This window comes from Miniopterus schreibersii (genome assembly GCF_964146895.1).
Source record: "Miniopterus schreibersii genome assembly, chromosome: 16".
In the NCBI taxonomy this organism is placed as follows: Eukaryota; Metazoa; Chordata; class Mammalia; order Chiroptera; family Miniopteridae; genus Miniopterus; species Miniopterus schreibersii.
In genome coordinates this window covers 13,526,759-13,538,993 of record NC_138116.1, presented here as the reverse complement: position 1 = coordinate 13,538,993, position 12,235 = coordinate 13,526,759, and the positions used below count along the sequence as shown (strand labels likewise).

General features: G+C 45.9%; 1 protein-coding gene across 1 annotated transcript in view; it reads left to right on the top strand.

Moving 5' to 3' along the window:
* Window positions 1-1,624: 1,624 nt before the first annotated feature.
* The window catches only part of LOC308568781 (leucine-rich repeat-containing protein 37B-like), a gene marked incomplete at its 5' end in the record, with an annotated part of 45,528 nt that continues 34,917 nt past the window's right edge, over window positions 1,625-12,235 (top strand). Inside the window, 2 exons of the mRNA XM_081161997.1 lie at window positions 1,625-1,791; window positions 11,935-12,006. Of these exons, the coding sequence (XP_081018123.1) occupies window positions 1,625-1,791; window positions 11,935-12,006 (239 nt within the window). The remainder of the gene's footprint in view (window positions 1,792-11,934; window positions 12,007-12,235) is intronic.

The following is a 12,235-nucleotide window of genomic DNA, read 5'->3' as shown; positions in this document are numbered from 1 at the left end:
ATCTTAAGATGTGAAATATATTAAGATATATTTAAGCCTTACACCTCCTAGAAGATAAAGAGTAAACAGAAAGAGGTGGAGTTATGAAAAGACCAAAAACTGTTATACTTAGAAAGCAAAATTATATATTCATTGATTGTTAAATTAGAAAGCAATAGAAAATAAATAAGTATTGAACTAAGTGACACACCAAAAGATGGTCCAGAATGAAGTAGGTCAATTGCGGGCTGGAGATATTGAGGGAGGATTTCTGTAGAGGTTGAGACTGAGTAGAAAAAAGCTTAGAAGGACAATGTAACAGGAAAAGAATTCAGAAATAATAGGGACTGGAAGTTAGTAGGAAATACTTTAAAGATCAATAGAATAAGATAAAAGTATCCATATTGAGGAATAATGGATTTGAGAGTAGATTTTACCACTATAGCTTCTTGAGTGAAAGTTTATGGAATGAAAATTGTCATTTGTGAAAAACAGATTTCAGGGGTGGTGTACAGTGGGGATTACCGCTAGTGAGAAGGCCATTTCTTTTAGGGTCAATTTGTCTTTGTTAGAGAAAAAAATCTTGAAATCTCAGTGTGAGTTTTATGAGTAAGTCTGGGACAGGGGCTTTGGGGAACCAAAGTCACAAAAGGTATTTGTTACAAAGCTGGAGCACGTTCTGGGAAAATGGCCCAAAGACTTTAGAAACAAAATACTGTTATGTTGCAAAACCTTTCATTTCTGCAAATTTTAGCAGAGTATGAAATGTAAATACTTAAAAACATATGGGGGTGCAGGGTGTTTTCCAGGGTTCATTTTAGTATCATTCAAGTAATACATGAGCATGATGACTAGATAATGCCTCAACTTAATTAAGCAAAAGCACTATAAATAAAACGAAACTTCTTAGACCAGAAGAAAATATTGCTTTATATCTGGGAGAAAAAAAATACCCTTACACTAAAACATACTTACAAATTAACCTTAAATGGCAAATACCCGTAAGAACAACGGAGGCGTCAGACTGAGGAGCGCGCACTTCCCCCGCCAGCGCCGGGGCCGCGAGGCTCCCTCAGTCCCGGGCTCCTGGGCCGCACTGATCACGTGACCACGCTCCGGGGCCGCGAGGCTCCCTCAGTCCGGCGCTCCCAGGCGGCACGGATCACGTGACCGCGCCCCGCACCACGCTCCGAGGCCGCGTGCCGGCCGCCATTGGTTTCCCCGTCGCCTGGCGAGGGGCAAGGAAGGAGTTGGCGGTGAAGGCGATCCAGAGCGGGGCCCCAGCAATTCCGCTGGGCCTTATTCCTCCAGCCGCCTCGGCCCTGCCACTCCCGGCCGCCCCTAGCCCCTCCGCTTTCCCTTCTTTCCCCGGCCTTGGCTCTGAGGTGAAGGGCCCGCGGCCCCGACCCGGCCTCGCCCCCGCCCGGACCCGTCTTGGGGCTCCGCTCCCGGCACCCCAGCAGCGGCAGCCGGGACTGGTTGGCCGCCTCCCTGGCCGAGGTGACGCCCAGGATGCGGCGGGTGGGGAGGGGCAGCAGTAGCCTGAGGCAGCCACCGCCACCCCTACTCCCAGCGCCTGGGGCCGTGAGGGGCTTGCCTGGCTCGGGCCACAGTGGTGCGGGATGACCACGTGAGCGAGAGGAGGATGGCGACGCAGAGGAAACCCAGGATTCTGAGGAGGATGAGGACAAGATGGACGAGAAGGAGGACGCCCGCGACCACCCGGAGGAGATGGGAGACTAGACCTCACAGTTACTGCAGGGAAAGCAGCCTCTGGAGCCCTAGCACCTATGGCCGCACTCCAGGTGGAAGGTTAGTGGGTGGGTGGGGGTAGGCTAAATAGCCCTCTCGGGCGGTGGGGAAAGAAAAACTGAATTTATTTAAAGAAGGGGGGTTGGGGACATCCAAAGGGAAGGGCCACACAGCACTGAATCAAAGGATATTGGGTCCAGATGGCAGCAAAAATATACTTAGGGCAGTGAAACAAGGGAGGTGCATAGGAGGAGGAACAGGAGAGCCCAGGCGGGGCTGCTTGGGCTCACTGAGGAGTCAGAGAGAAGGGGGCCTTGGAGACAGGTTCAGGAAGTTAGCCTGGGATGGGCTGCTGCTGCCCATTGCTCCCCTGGTTGCAAGTCTCATGGGGTCCCCCCCCAGGGAAGAAGGGGTAAGGGAATGGCCTAACCTGGGTCCTTTGTCCTGAGCCTAGTTATCTCTCTCTTGCTGGTGGAAACCTTAGGGTAGGTGTCAGGGGAGGGTGGTAATAGAATATTCATCAGCTTTCCAGGTGTGCTCTTTCGGGGTCTCCTCTCTACTCATTGGTCAATGCCAGGGGTTATTAGCCTGAGGCTGTGGTAGCCTCACTTGTCTGGTTTTGCTGCTTTTCTGGGCCTGAAGCTGAAATACAACTGAGGCCTAGATGTTATCTTTAGGGAGGAAAAGGGGGGGGCGGGGACTCTGACCCTTATGACTAGCAATATGCTGGGGGAGGATAAGTTATTCTCAGGGTGAGGTCCTTGTTTTCCCAGTCTTGTCCCTTGCTAGGCATCCGGGGCTTTCTGCCCTGGTGAGTTTCTGAACCTGGCCCATTGTCCTTGCTCTGCTTATGTTTGTTTAATACCAGGTACCCAGCCAGCCCAGTTGCTGCAGACTCCTTCCCTACCTCTTCTCCCCACCTCCCATGCTCACTCACCTTCTGGCCTCCCCCACTCCACTTCCCCCCAACTGAGGGGAAATGCCAGGAAACATAAAGTGATAAAAAAACACACACACCTGCATTTACCAGAGGTAAAAGGCATATTGTTAATGGAGACTGCATTGTCCCAGTTTGCAAGCCACGTACTGGCTTGCTTTCCCCGCAGCCCTCTCATTTTCCTCTCCAAAATTTGTGCCAGTGCAGTGTCTCTGTGCGGCAGGATCGAAACTTTGGCACACATGTATCCATTTCATTGGTTTTTCTCCCCTTGTGTTGGTTTGTGGTTTTGGAATGAAAGAAGTCTCTCGTTTTGCAGACCTCTCTGCATTTTTAATGTGGTTTCTTTTAGATTTTTATTATATATCTGTTCATTAAAAGGGACGTGAGGATTTACACAGGTTCACATACACACACACACATACATGCGCCTCTTCGCACCCCTAGCTGTGTGGTTTTAAAATTATGTTGAGGAAATGGATCAGTTTGGGTTACGTCAACATAAGAAACATTGAAACCTGTAGAGAATTTTTGTGAGTTTATTTGAGCCAAACATACACTGGGATTGAGAAAATACCCCAGAGAATGGCAGTTTCACACCTTATATTATACATTACAATCAAAAGAGAAGACTTAAGTGGGTAGCATGAAATCTGTTGATGATAGATTAGGGTGGCGGAAGAAAGCAAAGCAGGGAAACCTCTGGGATTGGATAAAAAGTAAAATGATAGACATTTCTTTTACATAAGTGGGTACGGGATAGTTATCAGTAAACAATTAATTCAATAACAGTGAGGGATTTGTGGTCTCTACTCTTATGCAGAACCTGTGCTTTGAGGAGTCTAGAAAAAGGAAATTACTTTGACATTCTAAAGGTATGCAAAAAAGTAGATGCAAAAAGACAACAGACAGGCTTAGTTAAGGTGAAAATTGACCTTTGTCAGGGGAGATTCTAGCCTAGGACATGACTACCCAGCATAAACTGCTTTTAGTTAAAAAGTTTTAAATTCAGACCATTCTTTGTGGTTATTTTAGGTCTCTGAGTTTGTAAGGTTGCCACTCAGGCCTCCCTTGAACTTGTCAGGTTTAATATGTGGCCCCTTTTTGTCCACAGTTATTAGGAGAGCCTTATCTGGTTGTGTTTTTATTCTTGAGTGCTAATAAGCTCCTGCCGCAGTTGCTGGTGAATGGCTGATTAAAAAGCAAAGCAGAAATCCAAGCAAAACCAAAACAGATGTGATAATTCATCTGATTCAGTCGTTTTGGTAAAATCCAAAATAAAAGTAAGAAATCCTAAGAACAGGCATCTTACTAATTTGATCCCTTTGCTTTGCCTGAGGAACCCAGTTTGGTGTCACCTGTTCCAAGAGATGTGCAGTTGATCATGCAGATATAATTGCTGAAGATGAACTTTTGGACCAACTTTTGGAACAACAGCTAAGTCACACAGCAAAAGTATAGGGGGATTTATTAGAAAATGACTTTTTCTTTTTATCCTATTTTGAAGGGCAGAAGTCCTTCCTAGATCTGTAATGAATTTATCCATGGTGACTCCTCTCCAGTTTTCTCATAGGAAGTTTCTCTAGCCTGATGCTGAGAGGCATTTTTCTAAAAACCACACAATTGCTGCTTTGTATGAAATATGTAGTTGTATTATCAGAGAAATGCATGGAGAGGAGGAAATGGGGGTTCTGCCAATGTTGATACCACCCAGAGTTGGATTTTAACAGACTTTGTGATCTAGAGAGTAGACATTAAATGTATGATTTGGTGGGAAGAGTGGACAGGAATGTGTGTGCGTGTGCGTGTGCGAGAGAGATGGAGAGAGATGGACACAAAGGAGTACCTAAGAAGAGAGGTTTGAATGAAAAAACAGCAGAGATCAGCATCCTTAAATTAAATAAAAATTAGGGCATTTTGATGGCACATTTACCCAGGTTTCCCATATATATCTGTATAATAAATAGGTATAGTTATTTTGCATTTTGATCCAGAAACAACTTTTTCATTTTTCAGAATTCTCAGTGGAAATAATTTGAATTATGAAGGATTCATTTGAAGGTATGCTTTCCCTTCAGTATTTGTAAGTTAATTATATTTATTGATGAGTTTTTAGTTATTATCTATAAAATAAATAAGGGGTTCAATTAAGATAATCTCTCTAATTTCTCCCAGCAATAAAATTCTGCAATTCTGTAAGTTTGTGTAGGGCTCCAGCTCATCTCTAGCATTAACTATCTCCTATGCATTTTCAGTTTTTTAATCGTATAGAAAAGATATAGATAGGAAAAACTTCTGTTATAGAGGAAAAGTGGTAATGATGTCTGAGTAATAATAAACACTCATATGAGCCTAGTTATATTAGTGTTCATATATCCCTGAATAAACTACAGCTCCTCCAAAGCACCCTGAGGTGATACTTCCATATCCAGAGCCTATTCAGGCTCAGCAGCCAAACTTGACTGAAGTCACAGTTCAGTCTTTAAGCATGAAGATCACCAAAACTACAGAACCTACCCTGAATATATAGAAATTTCAATCCAGCAGAAGAGCTCAGCCTTGATTCACATGTGTCTGGCTGGTGTATAACCTTCTCCAGTCCAGCAGAAGGGTCAAGCTCAGCTTCAAAAATCCTCTATGGATGTCATAGCCCAACCGTCAGTACATCACGAGGTGACAGTCACCTTTAGGTTCAGGTGAAGCTGAGCATTAGGGGTTGCCTAATATCAATTCAAAGATGTGTATCTGGGGCCTTTGATAACTTCAGTGCACCCTAAGAAGATTGAACCATATGCACCTGAGAAGGAGATCTCAATTTGTCTTCCAAAGTCCACTAAAGAGGACAAACCTCCATCCCAGCAGAAGACCCAAAACCTACTTCTGAGGATGATGCTACAGCCAGCCCTTCAGTAGACTACATCTCCTCAAAGCACCCAGAGGTGACACTTCCACCTCCAGATCCTAATTAGGCTTAACAGCCAAACTTGACTGAAGTCAGTTCAATCTTTAAACATAGAGATCATCATAACTCCAGAATCTATCCTGAATATGTTGAATTTTCAATCCAGCAGAAGAGCTTGGGTCTGCCTCACATACCTCTTGCTGGTGAACATCTTTCTCCACTCCAGGAGAAGGGTTGAGCTCAGCCTCAAAAATTCTCTGTGGATGTCGTAGCTCAACCTTCAGTTGGCTGATGCTACTGTACTGCCTATGACTGTAGGTCCTCCATAGCTCCCTGAGGGGACACTTCAATTTCTAGAGCCTGTTCAGGCTCAGCAGCCTACCTGACCTGCAGTCACAATTCAGCTGATGGACCTGGAGCTCACCATGACTCCAGAACCTTCTTCGGAGGCTGATGTTATTGCCTGTAGCAGACTATAGCTCCTCCAAAGCACCCTGAGGTGGTACTTCCTTATCAGAGTCTCTTCAGCTTCAGCAGCCAAATGTCTCTAAGAAGTCTCCTTTCAACGTTTGGTCCTTGAGCTAACCATCACTGTGGAAGCTATTTCAGAGTCAGAAGGTAGAGCATTGATGCAGAATCTAGCTCCTCTAAAACAATGTGAGGTAACAATTCGATATCCAGAGCCTATTCAGACTCAGCAGCTAACCTTGTCTGAAGTCCATTTTAACTGTTGGCCTTGGAGCTCACCATCACTCCCTGACCTACTTCAGAGGTCTATGCTACAGCTATGCAGCGCACTATAGGTCCTCCAAAGCACCCTGAAGTGACACTTTCATATCCACAGCCTGTTCAGGTTTAGCAGCCAAACTGGACTGAACTCACATTCAACCTGTAAACATGAAGTTCAACATAACTAGAACTGATGGTGAATATGTTGAATTTTCAGTCTAGCAGAAGAGATCAGCTTTGACTCACATGCCTCTAGCTGGTATACAGCCTATTCCAGTGCAGCAGAAGGTCGAGCTCAGCCTCCAAAAGCCTCTTTGGATGTCGTAGATCAACCTTGTGTACATCATGAGGTGACAGTCTCGCCTCTAGATTTGAGTGAAGCTTAGCATTAGGGGTTGCCTAATATCTATGTTAAAGATGTGGATCTGGGGGTTTAATAACTTCAGGGCCCCCTAAGAAGAATAAATAATCTGCAGCTAAGGAGAAGGTCTCAAATCAGGCTCCAATGTCCACTAAAGAGGTCAAATCTGCATCCCAGCAGGAGACGCCAGCTCAGCTTACTTCAGGGACTGATGCTAGAGTTCTGCAGCACAATACAGCTCCTCCAAAGTTCCCTGAGTGATACTTCCAATTCCAGAGACTGTTCAGGCTCAGCAGCCAAGTTTGTCTGAAATCAAATTTCAACCATTGGACCTGGAGCTTGCCATCACTCCAGAACCTATTTAGGAGGCAAATGCTACATCCCTGCAGCAGACTACAGCTACTGCAAAGCACCTTGAGGTGACACTTCCACAACCAGAGCCTGCTCAGGCTCAGTAGCCAACTGTGTCTGAAGTACTGTGCATCGTTTCCAGCATGAAATGGAAGCTTCTCCTCTGTGACCTGACCTCTGCCTCCCTCTTTGGCCACATCCCTTGCTACCTCCAAATTTTCTGGAAACCAAGATTCAGCCCTCTTGGAGTTTACATGCTGGAGGTTGTGCCAGGCAGTAAACAAGGCATAAAATAAAATAGAATATAAAAAGGACTGTGAAGGAAGCAAATGGAGTGCCAGTTACAGTATTTCAAAAAAATTATTTAACATGCTGGCTTTTAACACCCTAAGTGTCTTCTCCATGTGTGCACACAGGGTAGACCTCAGAAAAGTGACACTGTTACTTTTCTAGATTAATGGCTGTGTTGAGCCGAAGTGGGAGGGGGGCATGTTTTCCCATACCACTGTAAAGGGTTATTCACTTGGTTTCAGATGCTCTTTCCCAGAATGAATTGCTCACCCTCTAAAACCCCATGGACAGATTCAGTGGTAGCGCCTGTCAGAGTGGTGAATTAAGAATCAGACATGGAGCCCTGGCCGGATGTCTCAGTTGGAGCATTGTTCCGTGTACCAAGGGGTTGGGCGTTTGACTTCTGGTCAGGGCACATACCTAGGTTGTGGGTTTGATCCCTGGTTGGGGCGTATATGGGAGGCAACCCATCGATGTTTCTCTCTCTCTCTCCCCCTCTCCCCCTCCCCCTCCCCCTCTCCCTCTCTTCCCCCCCCTTCCTCTCTCTCTAAAATCAATTAACATAACCTTGGGTGAGAATAAAAACAAAACAACAAAGAATCAGTCATGGATACTGAGAATTTTGAGCAAGTAGAACTGTAAAGTGGTATCCCCCTCCCCGCCGCCTTAACTGGTGTATTTTGTATGTCAGCTACTTTTCTTGGGAGCAGTATGGCCAGGGGGAGGAAGAATGTCTCTCAGATTTCAGCTTTGGGGAGGAACTCAGGTTGCCAGAACTGAACTAGCCCTCTGAATTTCCTGGGATGCCAGGCCTTGTGGCTTCCTTGGGAAGCTCTGAAGCACCCCCCCAACTCTCCACCTTCTTTAACACACCCCTACCCCACCATCCCTGGGCTACTGGACTCTGGGGCCACCCAGGTGTATAGCCCAATCCTGCCTCATTGTGAGGAGGGGAGGGGAGACCCAGAGGAAGGTAGTTGTCTTTTCTGCAGGGGAAAAGGACCACTTGGTCCCTGGTGATTCCAGGAAAAAGGCTCTCTCTTCTGCAGTCATTCTGAGCCCAAGACTAATAAAGGTTGCCTAAATAAAGGTTGGAACCTGAGGCGGGGGAGGGATGCTTGGTTGCTAAGGGGCGCATGCATGACACAGCTGCCAATTGTGACATGGCTGCCAATTGTGACATGGCTGCCAATTGTTGGGATCCTGCTCAGCACATGGTGCCAGTACCCCATTTGTCTGGGTGGCTCTCTGTGCCCTACTTGTCTGGGTCCCTCCCTGTGCCCCACTCACCTGGTGGCTAGCCGCTGTGCCCCGGACTTCTGCCTCTCATGTCCGGGCTGCACATGTGGGCCCCAGGGCTCCTGTTCATGTGGAAGCTGTTGTGGCTGCAGGTCCAGGCAGCTCACCCTCCAGAGTTGGCCCTGCACTCTGTCCTGGTGACCTCCATCCCCTTGGGGCCCACCGAGCCCTGGTCTTGGAATCAGGAAAATCCTGCAAAGCTTGAACTTCCTTCACTCAGCCATGAAGCCTCAGCTCTACCTGCAGAGGCCCCTGAGGTAACTTCTCCACAACCTCCTGAAGCTTCAGCTCTGCTTCCACTCCAACAAGAGGCCTCAGCTCAGTCTACAGTGTCCTTTGAGCCAGTGAAATTCTTGTTAGTCCACCAGGGATTTCCAGATAAGCAGGTGCCCTACATTGCACAGGAACCATATTCACTCCAGCAGAAGAGCTCAGCTCCGCCGCACGTGTACCTTGTCGCCATACAAACTTCTCCAGACCAGCAGCAGGGTCCAGGTCAGCCTCTAACATCCTCTGTAGATGTTGAAACTCAACCTTCAGTACATCATGAGGAGACAGTTTCATCACTAGGTTTGGGTGACGCTCAGCATCCAGTGTTGCCTATCAATGTTAACTATGTGGATCTGGGATATTTGGTAACTTCAGGGTCCCCTAAGAAGATTGTATCATCTACAGCTACCAAGAAGGTCTCATCTGTTTCTCTAAATTCTAGTAGTACTGGAGCCCAGCAGCAGACTACAAGTACAAGTACTCTGCAGACAACCTCATCTGTACCCACACTTCTAAATTTGGGCCTGGGAGATCTCAAAGCTGAGCAACAAGAACCATCTGAGACAGTTCCTCCAATGACTGAACAGAATACCTCCATGAACATATGTGAGCTCTGTACCTGCAATAATGGGACGCTGTCATGTACTGGTCTCGACCCAAACAAGAAGCTCCAGAAAGTGCCTCTGCCAGAGTCCATCAACCACAGTGGCTCCTTCACCGTCTTGTAAGAATTGCCTTTCCTCATTTGTTCTCTGCATCCTGCCTGACCGGACAGCCTTTTCCTTGAGGTCGTCTGGGCTTCCTCATCTTCCCCAGTCCACATGGACTGATGTTCTGTTTTTTCCTTTGTCGTCAACTATTCCTTAGCATCATTCTCCTTCTCACTATTATTACCCCCTTCACCAGTCTTTTACTTGTAACGGCCCGTATTGTTTTTCCTGGTCCATATTTTTAGCCCCGTCATTTCATTCCTTGACCTCTGCTGTCCTGCAACATGGCCCTCTCCCCATCTCATTGGTGGTGAAACAACAAAGTGCTTAAGAGTAGAGATTCTAGAGCCAGAGCGACTGGGTTTGAACCCAGGTATGCCATTTATTAGCATTGGGGCTCAGTTTCCTCATCTGTAAAATGAAGATTATGGTGGTTACCATCTCATAGTGTTGTTGTGAGTTTGAGATGAGTTAATATATATAAAGTACTTATATCAGTGACTAACATGTATGTGTTTGCTATTATTATTATTTGATCCCTCAGTTATATCCAGAAGTCACCTTTGCCCCCTGGCTTTCTATATACATCACCCATTTTGTGCCCAACCCAGGTCTAAGGAGTGTGTGTGCCACAGAAGTATGACATTGTCCATGGAACATGACAGTGGTAGGTGGGAAGAAAGGGAATGTGCATAAGAAAGGAGGTGACATAGAATTAAGTAGTAAGAGAGATGCTGTAAATTCAGCAGAATCTGTAGTCCCTGGGATGGGGGTGAGGGAAAGCTCCATGGATAAGCTAGAACTTTAGCTGGGGCTTAAAGGGTGGCTGTGGTTTGTCATATAGAGAACAAACAGAGAGTACAACCTAGGCAAAGGCATGGCTGCAGGCATGACCAGGACTTAGTAGATCAGTGTGGCTGTAAAGAATGGGTTTAGGAAGCAGTGGAAAGTATGGTTATGAAAAGCCCTGGCTGTCAGCTCTAGGGATTTGGAAGTTACACTGAGAAAGGAGAGCCACTGAAAGTTTTCAAGTGAGAGAGACAGATGATTAGAATAAGCGGATTATTTTAAATTCCATAGGTAGAGCGATCTGGAGAGGAAAGCCTGACTCGGGGAGACCAAATAGAATGCTCTAGCAAAACCTAGGAGTCAAGGGAGAAGGTGCTGAATAGAGTGGTTATGATAGGAGTGAAGAACCTCCTGGGACCACTGTAAAGGAAGAGCTGACAAGGTTTAGTAACTGACTGGAGCGAGGGTGGGACGCAGAGGAAAGAGAAAGATCAGGTATGACCCTGGACAGTTTCTGTCCTGGATGAGGAGGAGAACGATGGTGGTATCACAGGTGGACACAGGCGCTGGGAAGGAGAGCCAGTTTGAGGGAGATGAGTTCCGTTTGGGCATCTTTTATTGGTGAGCATAAAGCAACCAGAGGCTTCTGGTTGAGTGGAACTGTCCCCTAGGCAGAGGGGCACACAAGTATCTGTTTGACTTTTCCTGACCTTCCTGAAAAGTGTGTGTGCAAGTGGAGTAGGTGCGTGGTTGCTGAGGGAAGAAGACAGAGGCTCAGCCACGCACAGTGTTAGTGGTTGAAATGACCCTCAGGGTCCTACCAGCTGCTTTTAAACACCTGGAGTTCATGGATACATTCTCACTGTTGGCCGTTGTTGGTAAATGTCACAGAAGTGTACAGGATAACGGAAAATCCCACCCAACCCTTTCCACCACTCCTGCTACCATTTGATGTGTGTCTCTCCTTCCAACCTCTCTCTCTCTCTTCTTTTCTTTCCTATTTATATGTATTTTTTGCATTTTCCCTCTAAAGAGGTAATACTTTACTCCTCGCTCAGTGATTTGTGCTTTTCCCTGTCAAATATGCTTGAGGGCTTTCCATATTCTAGCTGCCCCTTTCCTTCTAACTCCTGGAAAGATTTCCACAGAGGGCACCGAGCCGAAGCTTTGGTGTGGCCTGGCATAAGGTTTCTTTACATTTATGTGCTGATAATGATACATTTTTGCAACTTTTCTGTTGAATTGTTCTTTTCTCATTGATTTGTAGAAGGAGTCATTTTAGACAGAAGTGATTCTGGGGAAAATGCATTCAAAGTAATGAACTGGTATTACCTGTCCGAGAGAAGTAGTCCAGGCTCTGAGGAGATGCCTCAGTGTCTGGGCCAGTGGCCCCACATTATTATGTCTTTATTCATTGTGCAGACTGGGAAGCTGGTGGCTATGGACATTAGAAAGCTGGTATTTTCTGCATTTGAGTGTTTCCCACAGGGCTGCCATGGTGGTTCTACTTATTCCGTTCATTCTTTCCTACCCATTCAAGGATATTTCCTGTGTTTCTTCACAGAAACTTGCAAGGAAACTCTATTTCTTACATTGGGAAAGATACATGGAAGTCATACCATTTGGTTGAGAGACTGTGAGTATATTCTCTCCAAAAATGAATTTCAAAAAAACTAACTGCATTGTAAGATCCTTCTTGGTCCAGAATTTAGAGGTCAGTAGCTCTGAGAAAAGGTATTTCCCCCTCCATATCCCAAGTCAACGTGTATTCATTGCAATTCTGTGTTTATTTTAAAAATTAAATTTGGTAGGTCCTCTTTAAAATAAGAGTCAATTTAAACTTGTTTTCCATTTTAACAAGTAAT